This window comes from Cladophialophora immunda (assembly GCF_000835495.1).
Source record: "Cladophialophora immunda strain CBS 83496 unplaced genomic scaffold supercont1.2, whole genome shotgun sequence".
Taxonomy (NCBI): Eukaryota; Fungi; Ascomycota; class Eurotiomycetes; order Chaetothyriales; family Herpotrichiellaceae; genus Cladophialophora; species Cladophialophora immunda.
Window position 1 is genome coordinate 6,098,333 of NW_015622542.1, and position 18,245 is coordinate 6,116,577.

The 18,245-nt window shown below is 53.3% G+C and overlaps 4 protein-coding genes across 5 annotated transcripts; 2 read left to right on the top strand and 2 right to left on the bottom strand.

Annotated features, from left to right (window-relative positions):
• Positions 1-49: 49 nt before the first annotated feature.
• PV07_04302 (uncharacterized protein) lies at positions 50-2,272 on the bottom strand. The gene is made up of 2 exons (XM_016391093.1): positions 2,006-2,272; positions 50-1,949 (listed from the first exon to the last, which is right to left on the bottom strand). The coding sequence occupies exons 1-2, from the start codon at positions 2,016-2,018 to the stop codon at positions 160-162; spliced, it is 1,803 nt and encodes a 600-aa protein (XP_016252995.1). The 5' UTR covers positions 2,019-2,272; the 3' UTR covers positions 50-159.
• Positions 2,258-3,703, top strand: PV07_04303. 2 transcript variants are annotated; one of them, XM_016391095.1, is made up of 3 exons: positions 2,258-2,514; positions 2,585-2,975; positions 3,033-3,703. In XM_016391095.1, the coding sequence occupies exons 1-3, from the start codon at positions 2,512-2,514 to the stop codon at positions 3,038-3,040; spliced, it is 402 nt and encodes a 133-aa protein (XP_016252997.1). In that variant the 5' UTR covers positions 2,258-2,511; the 3' UTR covers positions 3,041-3,703. The 2 variants fall into 2 exon arrangements, with proteins under 2 accessions (XP_016252997.1, XP_016252996.1); XM_016391094.1 differs by having other exon boundaries at positions 2,585-3,703.
• Positions 3,704-3,938: 235 nt separating this feature from the next.
• On the top strand, positions 3,939-6,724 carry PV07_04304 (uncharacterized protein). The gene is made up of 2 exons (XM_016391096.1): positions 3,939-4,482; positions 4,539-6,724. Exons 1-2 carry the CDS (start codon positions 4,408-4,410, stop codon positions 5,772-5,774), a joined length of 1,311 nt encoding a protein of 436 aa, XP_016252998.1. The 5' UTR covers positions 3,939-4,407; the 3' UTR covers positions 5,775-6,724.
• A 7,198-nt stretch (positions 6,725-13,922) lies between these two features.
• Positions 13,923-15,374, bottom strand: PV07_04305 (uncharacterized protein; the record flags this gene model as incomplete). The annotated part of the gene is made up of 1 exon (XM_016391097.1): positions 13,923-15,374. One exon carries the CDS (start codon positions 15,372-15,374, stop codon positions 13,929-13,931), a length of 1,446 nt encoding a protein of 481 aa, XP_016252999.1. The 3' UTR covers positions 13,923-13,928.
• Between the last annotated feature and the right edge of the window lie 2,871 nt (positions 15,375-18,245).

An 18,245-nucleotide genomic window follows, 5' to 3' on the forward strand; every position in this document is an offset into this window, starting at 1 on the left:
ACACAAACCGCAAGGTGCACATTCAGGCCATACACAAATAACAAGGATGTCACTTGAAACTACAAATACTTAGTTGTTACTCCTATTGTAACTCGCCATGTAGACCGTGGTATTTAAGGTGATACAAAATATAACATTTCTCATCCACCAAGACAATCCCTATCCAAGGCTCATAGCAACGTCCTCCTGGACACTGAATGCTCGATGTCCAGGAGCATCTCGCCATTTATCCAGCATGTCGTCCTCGGGCCCATCGCGACTCCGATCACTCCGTGTGCTGAGCTGGCCCGTATTCTTCCCACTAGAGCTCTTGCTATCACTCCGGTCTCTTTTCGAGAACCAGCTGCCCGGCTTCTTCACTCCTGACGACTTGACAGTGCTGTTGGCGTCATTGGACTTTTGATCTGCTTCAGATGGTTTCTCTGTAGGAGGTCTTGAGTCTGCGGTAACTGTGTCTCCCGACCCGCCGACCCCTTTCGCAACCTCTTTTGCTCTCCTCACCTTGACCTCTTCCGTGTCCGACAGAGGTTGTGCTGGGGTGCCGCTTGGAGTGTCCTCAACGCTCGGTGTCGCTTCGACAAGTTCCGCATCACGGAACCACTTGCGTCTCCTTGTATATCTGCCCCATCCGTCCTCCCTTCTTCCATCTTCCCACCTATTGTCATAGTATATCCAGCCTCCACCATCATCGGCAGTCGCCTTACCCGACATGCCACCTGCTCCTATTTTGCTGTCGCTTGTCGCCCTCTTATGTGACTTGGCGTCTCCATGCTCTATTCGCCAGTCAGAGTCGATCCATCTCCACCGGGACAAACCACCCTCCACATCTGGGAGTTCGAACTCTTCTTTGGATGGTGCAGGGTTCAGATGTTCGTCCGTCCAAGGCGCGCGTTCGTATGCAAACAAAGAGGTTGTCCACCCCAGACCCAACCACCGCCGCTGGTTCTCGTATAGTATAAAGGTGAAACGAACGCCTGAAGAGTCCGGTTTCCGCTTGTTTGCGGCTTCCGAGGCGAGGTCGCCTTGAGATTTCGATCTGGTTCCAATTGATGGTCGATTTGACGGTCCAGATTTAGCATTCGGTGAAGTATCAAATTCCAAACCAGTGATGAATGCCGCAGCCTTGCGCATGAAGACAGAACGCCAGAGAATAACCCGAGACACCCGAGCGGGCTTGGAATGCCAGGTCAATATTATTGTGCCAACAGCAAGAATGACTCGTCGAGGAGTCAGGATATAGAAAGGCGGAAGAGTCAGGGTAATCCAAAAGGGGGTAACTAAAAGAACACGGATGAAGAGAGTCGTCAAAGCTGGCCGGGTCGTAGCGGCAGTCGGTGTGGTCTGGGTAGAGAGAAAATCGGTCAGGTTCAGGAAGGGATCCAACAGGACATTGCATCGGGCAGTCAATTCCTGTAGCGTCTCGACAATCTCATCGAGAGTCTTATGGTGCGACTGAGATTCCGAGGGTTCCCTTTTGTGGCCCTTTGCGGTGTGTTTCTCTCCGGTTTTGCTGGTGGACGACAGAGGTGAATAGCGTCTGGAGTACATTCCCAGTATGAGACCAACTACTACGATGATCGGGCTTGCAAAGCGAATAATCTCACTGCCATAAAGTGTGATTCCCCAGAAGACCGCCACCATCAGATATGATTCCCACGGATCTCGAGTGCTCCATGACAGAAGACCGGCGAGTTTGTTCAGCGGGAGTAAGAAGGGATGTGAATGGGCTAGGGCTCGAGTGATCTGAGGTGGTGTCGCTACTAGCAAGGGCGACTTTTTGTGGACAATGATCGTAGACCGCTGCTTCGATGTAGCGGAGTAGCCAGAGGTGGATGTTGGAGAGAAGGCAGCATATGTGGGGGGGTTGGGGTCCCAGGCCTGCTGGGACGAGGAATCAGACGGAGGTGCATATGAGGATGGTCTTGACATTGATGTGATCCAGGGTGTTTCTGAACAATCATCAGTACAGCTGAAGCAGCAGTTCGGATAGGGGATCGGTGTGTACCAAATGCTGCCATACACCGAGTAATGCAGGGTCATGAGGATGACACCCAAGGATACCTAAACAGATGACGCCACCAGTGCGGAGACGGAAAGATTCAGGTGAGGATAGCCTGATTGATGTGTAGAGGTCTGTGGTGCAGAATTGCAACAACAGATGGTATAGACATGCTTGACAAAGGCAGATATTGGATTGCTCGGCGATTTTGAGAGCTGGTCTTGTGGACAACCTTGACTGCGGCACAGGCATGTGCACAGCGCAGGCAGAGACGTGATGATCAGTGACTTGTTCGGCGATCCATCCATGCAAGTCATAATGAAGGGGGACCCAGCACGTGACACCGAGAGAACCGCGGATGTTTAGGCGAAGTTTCGCCGGTCCGAAATGGCGACAAGCAAAAAGATTTCCTGCAGCTTCTGTCGCTCGAAGACGACGAACAGCACACTCCGCCATCGCCAACATTGCGGCCATCAGCCAGTTTGATCTTGTTGCTTCGCTGACAGGAATCAATGGTATGTATCTCCTGGTTTCCTGGTCTTGCCAGCCCGTCATTCCCTGCAGGACATGGACTGACCGTCGCAGGCGCATCGAATTATCGCCCAGATCGTCCTAACCGGCGGGCGTGTCTTTGGCAGGGCCTTTGCAGAGGCATACAAGCAAGCACAAGCATCGACACAATATGCAAGGGCTGCTGCGAAAAGTGACCCGGGTGCCGTCAATACCGCCGCCGCTTCCGGAATGACCCTTGACGAAGCCTGCAAGATTCTCAACGTGAAGCCTCCCCAAGGTGGCGCCACCAACATGGAACAGGTCATGGAGAGGTTCAAGAAGTTGTACGATCTCAACGAGCCGAAGAAAGGTGGTGGTGGATCCTTCTACCTCCAGAGCAAGATTCTTCGTGCAAGAGAACGGATAGAGATGGAGGCCCGCGCCGCCGAGCACAAGGCCAAGTTGGAAAAAGAAATCAAAGAAGGTTGGAGACCCAAGATATACAAAGATTGATCTCCCTTGTGGCTGACCGTCTCCAAAGGACGGTAACGAGACTGGATGGCCAACTCGGCCCACACCACTTCGTTTCCTCGAATCCTCTTTTCGACAATTGTTTCTCGAGCATAGCGGACGGCGTTGGATGGGGATCTACTGTAAAAATCGATTGTACTATACCATGGGCGAGGGTCTACGCTAGAATCTTTCAGCAAAGAGAATGGGATTTTCACGTCTTGGATGGATGCTCCTTCTACTTTCGAGGGAAGGGTGGCTATATGCAGGAAGAGATAGCAGACAGGCCGACGCGGTGTCTCTGGTATCAGATCTGCCATATTCGCAGCCTTGGGGGTTGGGGGACCGACGCCGCTCCATCCCAATGAGCGACTCTCCACTCAAGGAAGGAAATTGGGACCATGTTGAATCGGCCATATATTGGCCCGGGGTGAAGTCGATGCAGACATGTAGAGAACGAGAGCGAACGAAAGAGATCCAGGAGAGGGTTGGGGAAACTCGATACTCCCTCCTGGCGCTCAAGCAGGTTCCAGAAATGATAACACATTCAAAGTCACATTTGGCTAGTGGCTATTACATACGGTGATGTGTTGGCAGCCAAAAAAGGAGCACGGATCAGTCAAGCCGACCAGTTTCGATGCTTGCGTAAGGAGGAAGGGCAGGGAAGACCAGGATCACCACGATCACCGGGTTAGAAGTGGGTATTGACGGAGGCAGAGGTGCGATAAGGTGTGAGATCTGTGCCGCAGGTTACAAAGACTGCGCCCAGGCCAATATGAAGGCGTCATGGATCTGGGTGGCGTCGTCCGCGATTCTGCTTCGCTGCGTTTGTCTCCATCCCCCATGTTCCAGGCTTGCATTATCTTGACCTGTGACGAGTCAACGTTGCGTGCTTAAGCGAAGATGCTACTATGCCGCTTGTCGATGCAGGTGTCCATCCCATTGTTGCCCGCTAGGATCCCATCAGATTGATTGATGCCCTGCCCTTGGCCGTTTTGGAGCGCATCTCGGTCCACACATTGCTTTCCAATCCACACCCTCCGCCTGCGACAGCCTGCGACAGCCTGTGACTCGGAGGAGAACAATCTAGGCCACCGGCAACTCACCTCCTTCTTGTTCTCTAGCTCGATATCAGCCGCAGGAACCTATCCCTTGCATGCCTTGGACTGCCCCACCGCGCTGTCGCCATCTCTCCCAAAACTTCCGAATCGAACCAAACGCAAAAAAAGAGTCTTTGGTGGCTCGTGTCATCCATCAGAATTCCCGATTTCGACCGCCGTTGCCCAGAAAGGTATTACATTGGCACCCTGCCCCTAGATACCTCCAACCCGCCTCGACTATTCAACCTACATACCCTTCTTTCACCAGACTCATACACTGTGCTTGTCCGTGGGACTGACGAAGACATGCCCAGGTCGGGGTCGCCACTCTCCAACTCACTCCCCCCTCTTGTCTTTGGGACCGCCACTTTCAATTATCAGGTAAGTTAGCACCTTATCTTCCCGAGGTTGGATATTTGTTGACATGGACCTCACAGTACAATGTCGACCCATACGCATTGGGTCCCACGTCTCTCGTCCAGAAGGCCCTTGCACAAGGAGTCCATGCTTTTGACACCTCTCCTTACTATGGGCCGGCGGAAGAGATCCTCGGGACTGCTTTGGACACCGACCTAGTCCGACGACACTATCCGCGGGATCAGTACTTCATCCTTACAAAAGTTGGCCGCGTCGCCGCCGATATCTTCGATTATTCCCCATCTTGGATCCGACAAAGCGTCCAGAGAAGCTGCAAACGTCTGAGGACTAATTACCTCGACGTCGTCTACTGCCATGATTGCGAGTTCGTCTCGCCAGAGGAAGTGCTCTGCGCCGTAAGAGAGCTCCGTCGCATCCGGGACGAAGAAGGCACCGTCCATTATGTCGGTATCTCCGGCTACCCTGTGCTGGTTCTTTGCGAGCTGGCTGAAATGATTCTGCGAGAGACCGGCGAACCACTGGACATTGTTCAATCATATGCGAATTTCACCCTGCAGAACACTCGACTGCTTTCGGATGGTCTCCAGCGGCTCGTGAACGCCGGGGTAGATGTTGTGACAAATGCTAGTCCCCTTGGAATGGGCCTGTTGAGGTCGACCGGTCCTCCGGTGGGAGCCATGGGCAATTGGCATCCGGCCCCAGATGGCCTCCGACAAGCCTGCATCAACGCCGCAAAATGGGCAGAGTTCAGAGGAGAAAAGCTAGAGGTTGTTGCAGTCAGATTCGCCCTTGAAAACTGGCTACGGGAAGGCGCCAAAGTCGGTTCCCTGGGTGACCCCCTAGGAAATACCGACGTATCTTATGGCCACGCTCTCAGCTTGCCTCGGGAAAGGCTCGGTGTCAGCGTCATGGGGGTCAGTAAGGTGGAAGAGCTCGACGAGACGATGCGAGTGTGGAGAAGCGTTCTCGATGGTCTAGCCGATGATCTCGATGCCGAACCTGGGACCATTACTCCCTCCGACTCCGTTACTGATCATGAGTGGTCTCTAGCGCGGCGGCAGACCATCCGCGAACTCGCCAAAGGCATTCGGGGGGTTATCGGCTCTCAATGGGTTGACTATGCCTGGGAGTCTCCCGATCCAGGCTTTTTCAATCAAAGAGAGAGGAAGGACGATGTTGTGGTTAATGAAGTTGAAGTCTCTGCTGCTCCCGACACAACGATGCTCACACCTCCCTCCGAAGCCGACGACAATGGGGTACCAACGGACGTTCCGCCTCTATGCTCTGAAGCATGATTGCAAACCAAGTGTTGTTCAGTGTATGAAGTGGATTATCACTATTAAAGTTATCTTTCGGTGGATTTTGCCGGCCGCCAACTTCTGTCACTTCAACCTCAGTTGCCCCCGGTTGAGAGGTTCGCGACGGCAGGGATCGCGGCAATCGCGCATCTCGAGCTGCTGCGGCAATCTACGAAATATTCTGATCTGATCATAGACCGTCAAGGAGATGAATTTAGACTTCACCGAAATGTCGTTTACTCTCAGTTTGCAATGTTTGACACAAAACACAACGAAACATTCGAGATGGCCGACCCGGCTTTCCAATCTTGCGCAATTACAACGTTCCTCGAGGAAGCCCTAGACATTTCAGCGGCCGTCCACAGAAGGAATCTGACATGATGGCGAGTCTTATTCTCTCCTTGTACCTATCGGCATTTTGCCCACGGCTTATCTGGGCCAGGAGAGAAGAATATGCCGAGGCCAAATGCCCCACGGCGCTTTTGAAAGAGAGAGACGGCTGGGCCTAAGATGTCCCCCCAAAGTCAAGGTCCTTGGTTCCAAGACACTCGAGATGCTCTCAGCCCAAGGCCCTGCAGAAGCTTGCGTGCGACCGGTCGACCAGGCATTTCGAGGTCGATTTGGGTGCGTCTTGTCGCGGGGAGCTCACTGAGAATTTATCGGTGTCAGGCAAATTGTAGTATGCAGTCTTTCGCCAGTCGATAAACGCAGCCATCGTAGCCAGTATGAGCACCCCATAGATCCTATTCGATTCTCCTCGATAGAATCCCCTACCAACCTTGCTTCGTGGTGAAGCGCAGGCGAGCGCCTTCCCATAGCATCTCGCGAAGCTACAGTAATTGTTGGACGCGAAAGATCGTGACAGTCCCCACAGGGGTCGGGTTAGATCCAACTGATAATACCAAACTTGAGCAAGCTCTAAAGCAGTGTCACTTATCCTGTGGTTGCCATCTTTACACAAAGCACTGTACGGTACTACGCCTGAGAAGCTAGCGCACCGGGAAACGGAACGAGTCTTGGGGTCAAGTACCTTCAAAAGGGTCAGAAGCATAGTTACGTACCCCTTCCAGACTGCCCTCCTCTCCAAGTGATTGACTTTACGACTTCTCTGAGTGGGAAGTCGTAGTTTGAAGAATCCATCACCGAAAAATAATATAAAACCGGATACATAATAAAATTGCTGTTAGGGTACAAGAACGATCAAGAAGCCATCGGCTCATCCTTCGACTCTAGAGCTTCTCCCATGCTGCCGGCCGTGAGGGTACCTGTGTTTGCGGCATTCAACATCTCCAGCCCGTCAATCTGAATGGCTGGTCCGGTAAAGGTCTTCCGCTTCCCACCCCACCACAGACACATAGTGATCAGCCATACGCCCACCAGGACGACACTGACGTAGTTCATGTTCTGCGCCGTCGCGGGCAAGAAGACGGGGAAACTGAACAGGACCGTGTAGAAGAGGGTCCAGAGGACGGAGAAGGCGTTGCAGAACGGGCCCAGGATCGGGCCCATGTCGAACGGACGGGCCGGGAGGACGTTGGCGCGGCCGCGGACCAAGACGATGGCTTGCGGAATGGCGTATGTAATGTTCAACCCGAGGATCGACAACGAGATGAAGCTGTTGAACGCGGTGGTGGATCCGATGTAAATCAGCCCGTAGAGTATGCAGAACACCATGGTCAGGAGTGAGGCGTTGACCGGCACTTGGAGCGTCGGATGGACTTTGGCAAAGATGGAAGAGAAGGGGAGGCCGTTGTCTCGGGCAAACGCCCATGTCAGGCGCCCGGCGGTGAGAAAGCAGGATATCGTCGCGCCATAGTACACGACCAGGAGCCAAACCGCCAGAAAGGCGGCGCCTCCCTGATTTCTCAGGGCCTGGTAAAAGACCGTCAGGATGGGGAGGTATGACAGCGAAACCTCGTCAAGGTCATTGGTCGAGAACATAAAGGCAATCGTCCACAGCAAGCTGGTGGTCGCTCCAATGATCATAGTCATGCCGATCGCGCGGGGGACATTCCTCGAAGGGTTTGGCATCTCCTCCGCGATGTGAGTCGCCGAGTCGGTCGCTGCTCACACAAGATCTTTGTCAGTTTAAGGTGTCCATGATACAGACTGTTCCGAGTCCCCATTAGAACCACATACCTAAGAAGACGTACATGCAACTCCCAAGGCCGAGGAAGAAAGCAATCCCATCATTCCATCCGGTTTGATTGTCCCACGCGGTGAACACGGTCCGACCGGATTGTTTCGTGTCGGAAGCGGCCAGGACCGTGATGAAGAAGACCACAAAGCCGACGATGCTGGCCAGGAAGAAGGCAATCTCGGTCTTGGGCATAAAGGTCGGGAGGAGGACGAAGATGGCCACCGCGAGACACGTCAGGAGGACATAGACCAGGTAGACCTGCCACTGAGTCCACACATAGTCCGGGTTCAAAAAGGAGGCCAAGTTGACACAGATCTGGGCGCAAAAGATGCACGCCGACGCGGCCGTCATCCACCAAGCCACGACGCTGAGCCATCCCGCCGTGAAAGCAATGGCAGCTCGATATTTGGGAGGGGCGACCATGAATGCAAAGCTGAAATGCCGCGGATTAGTATGCGCGCCCGAAATCTCCAACATCATGAACGGGGAAATTTACTGGTATTGTCCCCCGCTGGATGGGAAAGCTGAGGCAAGCTCGGCCAGTCCGGCATTGATGAAACTGCAGGCCACTGCGGCCACCACTTGGCCCCAGAAGATCGCCGGGCCACCGCCGGCGAACAACGGAGTCGGGAAGACGGCGGAGATGCCAATCCACGAATTGGTGATGGTGAAGGCCAGGGAGATGGTTGCCAGGGTTCCAAACTGGCGAGGCAGCTCGCCCTTGTGGCCTTGGACTCGTAGTTGAATCTCGTCCGCCGACAACCCTGTCAGGTCCATGCTGGAGCGGACCCGGGTGTTGTTGACGTTCGCCGCGACCTTGTCTGTCATTCTGGGGACTAGTATTGTCCAATCCCGGAAAGTCTTCTCGTCAAAAGTGATCAGTCAACGGAGCTGAAGTCAGCCAAACGCCTTCGCCGATGTTGAGGAACGAGAAGGGATGTATCTGGTCAAGGACGGTGGTGGGCTTCGCGGCGCTGAAGTAGAACTCCATAAGGCGACAGAGGACAGATCGAGGTGCCGCATTTGAAGGCATTCGACCATCCTGCAGGTACCAAATCGAGACCTATCGACTGGCCAGGCCATCTGAACAGATTCCTGTAAGAGGACTAACTCATGACCGAGGCCATGCTGAACGTTGATAAGAAAGAAACTCTAGCTGAGATTTTGTCTATTCTGGGTTAGCGTTGTCTTTTGAAGCAGGTGTCGGGCCCCACATTGCCTGCCTAGTGCGGTCCTATTATTTGTTCCGGAGAACTGATACACGCAGTGTATAGAACATTAATGACCGCCGCTGTGAAAATGCTCAATACTATCACATCGTTCCTCTCGAGACTCCTTCAAAGTAGTGCAATCATCTGTTAACCGATACCCTGAAGCCTGTTGAGACCTTCAGCCAACGTCATCCGCCGCCGGCTTCCACTCACCCTCAGAGCAGCGTCTGGGCTTGAGCCTCTTGCCGAGCATCTCGCCATGTCTTTTGTCCAAAGTCACTTCTACCCTGGCGCCGAAACCCTCGCAGAAGTCTTCAGCTGCAGCAGCTCCTCGTCCTTCCAGGTCAAAGGGGCTCGCATTGTCGCCGTCGGCGGTCAAATCGGCGAATCCGACGAATACTCGCCCTTTACGCCCGATGGCGCCGACGGCTCGCAGTTCGAAGGAGGCCACGCGCAGCAGTTCGAAGTCGCCATGCAAAATGTGGAGCGGGCTCTGGCCGTCGCATCTCCCCATCTCAGTCCCGAACAATTGTGGGCGGGCGTCTTTAATATGACATCGTTTCACGTCGGTGTCGTGCCACAGGAGGAGCAACTGAAAATAGGGGCAGTGGCCAGGAAGTATTTTGGCAAGGGCAACAACAAGCCTGCTTGGGCAGCAATCTGTGTAGCGGCATTGTTTCCACCCAAATGTTTGATCGAGATCCAAGTTCAGGCTGCTTATCCGGAGGAAGCTGCTTGATGCGTAAATATTATCGAGGACGAAAGGGCTCAAGCCGCTTATGTCTCTGGATTATCAGGTGTGTCTTGACATATATAGCGGAGGGCCTGTAGCTAAACTGCCTTGTGCAGGATGAAGCAAGGAAAGGAGTCTCCTGCGCTGCAACTCAGCTTATAACGAACGACATTTCAAAATTCATTACTTCATAGTAAAGTTGCCATGGATAGTATGGTAGAACATGTTCTTTGGTAGGCGCTCTTAGTACCATTGTCTTGGTCAGAGAGATCCTAACGCCCTTCAAGGTTGGACTCAGATAGGGTTTGTGTGGCATATGTCGAGGCATAAAACTCCAACTTCGACTCATGTTTTCAAGGTCAAGTTTGAAGTCGTTCTTACGACACGTTCCGCCATCAGAGGTCGAGTTGGAGACTTTTACCAAGAATGCCACAGTCTTGCTGATTCGAAGTAGAAAACTTGGTGGCACCCAAAAATCTAGAAAGCCATTCCAAACTACGACACCGCAGGGAGCATCAATTCTCTTTTGGGCAAAAACGCGGCCTGGACTACCCCCGAAAAAGACCAATGATGATAGTAGGATGCAGATTAAAATTCTCCTTTTTTGATTATAAGATGTTGCCTTCGGACACGCCGGGCTACAGGACGAGTACATATTCAGAACAGGTCGCGTTGCACCGTCGCCTCTTTCCTGACCAAGTCGTAGGGATTGCGGAAGTCCGTCCAGCCACAAAACGGAGCGCTGGCTTTCCAGCCCAGCAGGTCCTGGACGTCGTGGTCGTAAGCCGCCACCTGTTCCTTGGACACGGCAAGGAACTGATTTTCCTCGGCGCGGTAGACCCCCTTGCAGAACAAGGTGACAATGACGCTGCGGAACTCATTCTCGGTGGTGTTGCTGCCGGCGGCGTGGTAGCAGTTGCCCAGCACAAACAGGCAGTCGCCCGCGTCCATCTCGCCGTAGGTGCATTCCTCCGGCCGGGGCTTGCGCTCGTCATCCCAGACGTGCGAGCCCGGGACGACCTCGGTGGCGCCGTTGGCGCGCGTCGTTTTGGACGTGGCGACGATGCAGCCCAGCTTGGTGGTCTCGCGCGGGTCGGCGTGCGTGTGTGTGGCGTGGTGGTCTTGGTCGTCGCGGTGCAGGCCTTGCCGAGCGCTCCCGGGCCCGACACGCACGGTGAAGAAGCTCGACAATAGTGGCGGGCTGGTGCAGGAATTGCGCGAGTCTCCCCACCAGGAATCGGTCCGCACGGTGAGCACGTCGTCGACGGCGGCTTTGACTGTCGGGTGCTGGAGGATGGCTCGCACTGCCGCTGGAGACTTCCCCGCCAGACCACAGACGGTCTTGGTTTGTTTGGCGAAGACGTCGAGGCCCGAGTTGAAGTCGTCGTCGAAGTACGGCTTGAGCTCGCGATTGATCTCGTCGATGGTGGCTTGTGAGAGGAGGCCCTTGATGCGCACCGCACCATCTCGGTATAGGGCTTCGAATACCTGCTCCATGGGCGTGCCATTGGGGAAGGCTTCGACGGGTGGGACGGCTGTGAGACCCATTGTCGATAATGCCGTTGGGGTTAGTAGATAGAAGCGTGGCTGATGCTGCGCTCGCGATGTGATAAGACACAGCTCTTGCTATGACTATCTACCTACATATATCACTCTCTGGTGGAGGCGCTAAAGAAGGTGTCACGAGCACCAGATTCTCCTGTCCATCTCTCTGGAGGCCGTGTTCAAATCAGAGTCTACATAGGTCCTAGCGTGCTACATAGATAGCCAAGGATAGCTAGACTGCAGCTGCTTATCCGCGCACCCTAAATGGAATGGTTGCAGCTTCGACAATCTCCACATGGTCAATCCCTAATCTCGACGCGCATCTGCTGCCCAGACTCGGCGAAAGGCAAAACGAGGTTCTCGGGTAGGAAAGATACTCAGTTGTCTCTTTCTCGGCTCAGACTGCAGATGCGAATGTTATGATCCATGTAAACCAAATATGTCAAGAAGGATAGAAAGAAATGGGGAAAAAAGGCAGACCAGATACTCTGTACCCAACATCAGGCCCGCAATTGGGCGATAGTTGATAACCGATAAAGGCGTCCGAATAACACATCAAAATCCTCAAAGTGTGTTCTCAAGTTTTGGGGACAAGACCGGCATTTGTGCTAATCGCAATCATGTACTCAAGCACGAAGACTGCTTCAGATGAAGATGGATTGGAAGGGTCTTTGTTCGACTACATTATTTGCGGAGGCGGAACGGCCGGTTGTCTCATTGCCGCGAGACTGGCGTCTCAGACAAAGTCGAAAATTCTGGTCATCGAAGCTGGTAGAGATTCGAGCGAGTCGCCAGATGCTCTCATCCCCGGGAAGTTCGTCTACCAGCTGTTCGGCCGAGACACCGACGGGATTTGGCAAATACCCAGCGTACCGCAAAAAGAATTGAATAACCGAGAGATAGTGTTTCTCTCAGGAAAACAACTCGGTGGTACTTCTGCGGTGAATTACCAAGCTCTTGCAAGAGGGCCAGCTGCTGATTATGAGGCGTGGGCCTGCCGAACTGGAGACAAATCTTGGAAATGGAACAACGTTCTGCCATTGATGAAAGAGCTGGAGGACTTCAGACCACAGCGTCCCCCGGGATTCGAACAATATGCAAATCCGGATCCCGCCAACCATGGGGTTGGAGGGCCTCTCAAGGTTGGATTCGGGGACGTCATGACGCCCGGAGTCGAGATGTTTTTCCAAGCTTGCCATGAGACGGGGATCGATTTCTGTCCCGACAACAACTCTGGGAACCCCGTAGGCGTGGGTCTTGCACAATTCAACAACGCAGGAGGCGTCAGATCGTACGCCGCGAATCGCTTCCTTGACGAAGAGACACAGCAGCGACTTCCAAATCTCCAGATTTTCACTCGTACCTCGGTCGACAAAATCCTTTTCGACGATACAACGCCGAGAGCAGTGGGCGTTGAAATAACCGACCAAGCGAGTGACAAACCCCGCCATCTATTTTGCTGCCGAGAAATCATTCTGTGTCAGGGAACATTTGGAAGTCCGAAAACACTTATGCTGTCTGGCATTGGACCACGAGAACACCTCGAAAGCCTGAACATACATTGCGTTGTGGACAACCCCAATGTTGGCCAAAACATGTTCGATCACAGCATTCTGACGCTGGAGTACTTGGTTGATGACGACAACCTGGCTCATAACCAGATCTTTGAAAGCCCGGAATTGCTTGCTGAAGCCGATGCCATGTATGCGAGGGACAAGACTGGCCCGCACAATGTGTTTGGAACGAGTGGATCTGTGGCATTCCCCAAGCTCAAGGGACTGTTTGACAGCTCCGAGTTTCATGATTTGGATCAAGATACCCAGTCGTTCATGATGGAGCCAACTCGACCCAATGCTGAGATATGGCTCGGATCGGGTCCAGTGGCGTTCCAAGGAGATGCTCGAAATGTTTATATGCACCACGAACTCCTTCTCCAAAACAACCTCTCCCTTGGCACGGTGCGTCTGCAATCAGCCGATCCGCGGGACCTCCCAGAAGTCAATCCTCATTTTTTTGAGCACCCATACGACCAGCGGATCGCCATCGAAACCATCAAGCAGGCCATGAAAATCGCCAAGGCAGATGCTTATAAGTCGTACATTCGCGAAGTGGTGCATGCCCCGGCCGGAGACGATGATGAGACTATCCGGGAGTTCATTCGCCAAAATCTCGGTCAAGGCTATCACAGCATGGGAACCTGTAGAATGGGAGCCCGCGGCGGGGCACAGGCCGTCGTAGACACAGAATTCAGGGTGATTGGGGTGCAAGGGCTTCGCGTGGCCGACCTGTCCGTGTGTCCGGTTTTGACTTGCAACCACACCCAAATCAACGCGTATCTGATTGGCGAACGCTGTGCTCGAACACTGCTGAGTTCTCTGTAGACAAAAGATATAGCCGCCGTGAGGTGACATTCAACATCCTGACCTCTCCTGCTTGGTGAGTAGAATAAGATTATGGATGGGCTCAACTTCAAGCCTCAGACGTCAGGGCCTAGTCATAGAATTGGGGACTTCAAAGTATGCTCACACGAAAACCATGGTGTTGAAGGAGTCTGGGGACAGGAAATCCGTGTGGTCTGGCCGACAGCCACTGCTCCAAACCTGTTCGAGAATCTTCATAGATGTGTCGACATTGCGAAAGCCTCCGCTTCGTTGCATGACCTCCGATCTTTCTCGCAGCCACTGCTTCTGGCGTTCATCCCGAAGTTCTAGTCCTGCATGGAACAGAGGCCACAGTAGATGATTAGTCCATCCAGTAAAGGGCGGCGTAAGCTTCGAGTGATAGAACACGCTTTGCGTCAGCCACACCATCTCGTCCGGGTCGGCTTCGATGTGAAAAAGGCGAATCATATAAAGAGCAATCGCGTGGCGAAAAGCTTCGGTGAGATGAAACCACCCGATACCCCTTTCAGTGTGCATGGGAAGGCATAACAATTGTCTCTTTCGCTCTTCAATCTTTGCTATAACTTCGGGTGCTGGATTTCGAGGGTCGGGTTGCGATTTGTAAAGTCGAACAACTTCTGAGACGATGGTGAATTGGTCTGGAGGGCATGGAAAGACATCGTGGCTCCATTCTCCCGATGGTCCGGTGAAATGGGCAATATCTTCGGAGGTGAACAGTGCCTCCCGCTTGTTATTAGCAGCGCACATTATGTCGAGCCATGCAATGTATTGTTCAACAAATGCATCACGAGTGAGCTTGGCGCCCCGGAGATTGATGAGTCTTTTGGAGGCATTGAAATGTGCGTCGAAATTTGAAGGATCACCACGACTCATGTCAGTCAGGGTCAGCATCAGGATGGTGGTGAGAATTCCATCGTCCTTTGCACACTGTTCCGACCACAGCTGTTCTTGTAACCGGCGCATCGCCTTGCCTCGGAATCTCAAGCAGTCAACCTTGCAACTCTCATTCGAGAGTCGGACATGCCGATGACTCGCAGCAAGAGCCGCGCACGCGTAGAGAAGTGGTGGCTTCTCCACCGCAAGTTGAAGGATGAATTGCGAATAAGGGTTGCGAGCTGCGGCGTCGTCAACAACCAGTTTCGGAGCGACTTCAAGCAGGTGGTAGTTGAGAATAGATTTGAGTTCCTGGGGAATGTTGTACGGGTCCAATGGGTTCAATGGCACAGCGTAATTATTTCCCAGTGGCAGGTTGTCAAACTGCTGGTCGGTAATCTCATCTAAGCCGTCCGAATCCAGCTCCGTCGGTTCGGATTCCAGGTCGAAGACCACGAGAGCTGCCTGCTCGAACTGAGTCGGGCTCCAATTTGGGGTAGATGGAGAGTCGTTGATGATATCGGCAACAGGATGTGATGGAGCAGCTGAGATAGGTGGCACTCTTGAAGATAAATTCCTCTCGTCTGATGCGGTACTAGTTCTTTGCACCTGTGATTCTGGCTGGACTCCTCTCGCCGTTCTCATTGTCTTTTGCTCCACCATGGCAGTCTTTCCAGCCAGCTTGCCATGCATGGAAATGCTTGCCCAGCGTAATGCATAGCCTTCGCACTCGAGCCCTTTGTCCAGACATGATTTACACTTTGGCAGCTCCCGGGAGCATTTTCGTCCACGTCGTCGGCAGGTCCTACAGGCAGCGCCATGGTATTTGGTACTCATCCTGCTCTCTCCAAATCTTCTGCATGGAGATAGGTGAAGACAAGGCTGTATACAGCTGGAATTGGCAAACCCAGCGTTCTGGACTTGAGTCAGTAGACTCGCGGACAGGTTGTTGCTGCATCGACGATAGGTCCAGTAGATAATGAGGTATTGATAAGAGACTACTCGTAACTAGATAGTGGATTAGCATTGCACGTGCCCTCAGTGTGGGGCATCTGACTTGGCACATTTGAAGAGTTTGACAACAGAGACTGGGGGTTTGTCCCATCCCGTGAAGCTTGAATTACTACGGAGTTCATACATGTATTATTCTGCACATGCGAGAAATGGTGCAGAGAAGTGATTCACTATTTCCTTATCCTTGTGCATCAAATGCTATACGATACACACGCTCTGGCTTGCAGAGCCTGCCCCACGTGACCGTGGCCTCGGTCTTTCGCAGGTCCATGACAATGTTGAACAACGTTGCGTCTTCACTGGCCCCTTCTTGAAACCTGCATATCGAGACTGGAAACCCTTGATGGTCGTCGAACAGACTCTGAAAGGCGCCCAGACTCTTCACGCCGCTTGTTAGCAACCTTTCATCGGCTGTCTGTCTCATCCGCTGCAGCCTTGGGAACGAGTCGGCTTCGGGGTCTTCCCAGATTCCAGGGTGCTTTTCGATCATATGATTGCTGTGGACGATCCGGCCCTCGTCATCGAGATGAAGGCGAAGACAGCTCCGTGGCGTAAACTCGAAGCTGAAGGCAGTGGCGACGTCGGCAACCAAGAGATGCACGGATCCTGCCACTCCCACGGCTTGAAGCTGTTCTGCTGCTTGCGACGCCGTCTCGCACTCCAACACCATGCGCATAGCGAGGTGGACTGGGATCCGCGTGCTGTCGTAGCCTGTGGATCTGATGGCGTTCATGCAAATGCCCACGCCGCTTGAGTTCAATCCGATTTTGCCGATTATTCCTGCTTCGGTCACCATCTTGATGGTCGGAAAACCTGGGGATTTGATGGTCATCAGTCCGGCATTCTGTTTCTGCTCCTCCATCCAGTCCCAGTTCTGTCCGAGGAAGACATTGTCCCCGGTGTCCCAAAACAGCGTGGTGCATCCATCGGTGGGGACATTCGTGTAAGCCGCAAGAAGCCCATACGCAATCTCCGTCCTGGTATTCAACGCAATGATGTCCAGGGTGCCCTGGCCGGAGCCTGTCGCGATGCCCCTGATTTCTTCATAATATCTCGGCCATGTCGTCTGGATCCGCGCCTCAAATTCTTCCGCGATGACCAGAATTTGTTCCCAATCCTTTCCGGTATACTTCTTGAACATCCACGTGTAAAAGTCGATGCTGCCCTGAATCTGAGGTGCAAGTTCCTTGCCGTGCTGGACGCCAATCTGGTAAGGCGAGCCCTCGCAACAAACGTCGAACATCTCGCTGACGTGTTGAACTAGTTGCTCGTTGTGCGGATGACGGACTTTGGGCATGCAACCAGGCTTCATACCAAATACAACCGGAGCGATAGCTTTCCCTGACCTGACTCGAGTCCTCTGTAACCCCTACCAAAGGTAACCTCAAGATTCTCTTTCACCCTCATTTATTCCAGCCTCGTAGAATTGGAGAGCTAGGGGGCGGGCGGGACTCAGCCAATCAGCGGGATTGACTTCCTAATGCGGTATGTCGATAAGCCGGTAAAGCGTGTTTGCACGGAATACACCAGTCTCGACACCGCGCAAGCCCCATGTCCTGACCTAAATTGGACTCAGAGTCCTGCACACAGGAGAATGACGGACAGACAAGGCGTAGACAGATGTCTGTGCCATGAACGTGGTTTCCGGGAAGAATGGGTAAAAAGATCCTCGTCGGTTACGGCGTGGACGTCGACGCCGTGTCTGGATGGTAAGTGACTTCCAAAGAAGCCCACGCAACACTCCTGATATCAATCACTTGCTGCGGCTGACGAGAAAACCAAAAAATGAAGGATCGATACGAAGGACGGGTCGGCCGCAGATCCGGTCGACATCTCCAGGGGCATCTTTGGCGCCGTCGTCGGCATCGATCGACTGCTGAAACTCTGGGACAAATACAACATCAAGACTTCTTGGTATGTCCCTGCGCACAGCGTGGAATCGTTCCCGACACAGATCGCCAAGATTCGAGACGCTGGCCATGAGATGTACGTTTCAGCCTTGTCCCTTTTCCAGATCGCGTGGAGCTGCACCATTGACCATCGTTCTCTAGAGGGCTCCACGGGTACACGCATGAGTATGTGTCAGGACTCTCCGAGCACCAGGAACGAGCTGTTCTCCAGAAATCCATTCAAGTCCTCACAGAATTCACCGGGAAGAAACCTCGAGGGTGGACAGCCCCGGCGTGGACCATGTCTCGCCACTCCATTCATCTCCTCGAGGAGATGGGGATCGAATACGACCACAGCTCCATGCACCACGACTGTTTGATATCGCGGACACCATACAGCAACTACGGCGTCAAGGAGACAACGTATAAAGCGACGCCACTGCAGGCCCCCACCGCCTCAACCTCGCCGTCAGCTGCGACCTGGATGACTCCCATGCCTGTCCCACGACTCTCAACCATCGTCACGGTCCCGGCGAACTGGCACCTAGACGACTGGCCACCGTTCCAACCCGGCGACGGCGGGAGCGACGGTTTCATCGACCCGGCGGTGCTCGAGAATATATGGAAGGAGCATTTCCTGTACTACTACGAAGAGTACGAC

What these genes read in the sequence shown, in the direction of transcription:
- PV07_04304 (XM_016391096.1), top strand. Translation starts at nt 4,408, where the DNA reads ATGCCCAGGTCGGGGTCGCCACTCTCCAACTCACTCCCCCCTCTTGTC. An exon ending in CCGCCACTTTCAATTATCAG is followed by an intron (nt 4,483 to 4,538) that starts GTAAGTTAGCAC and finishes TGGACCTCACAG; the next exon opens with TACAATGTCGACCCATACGC.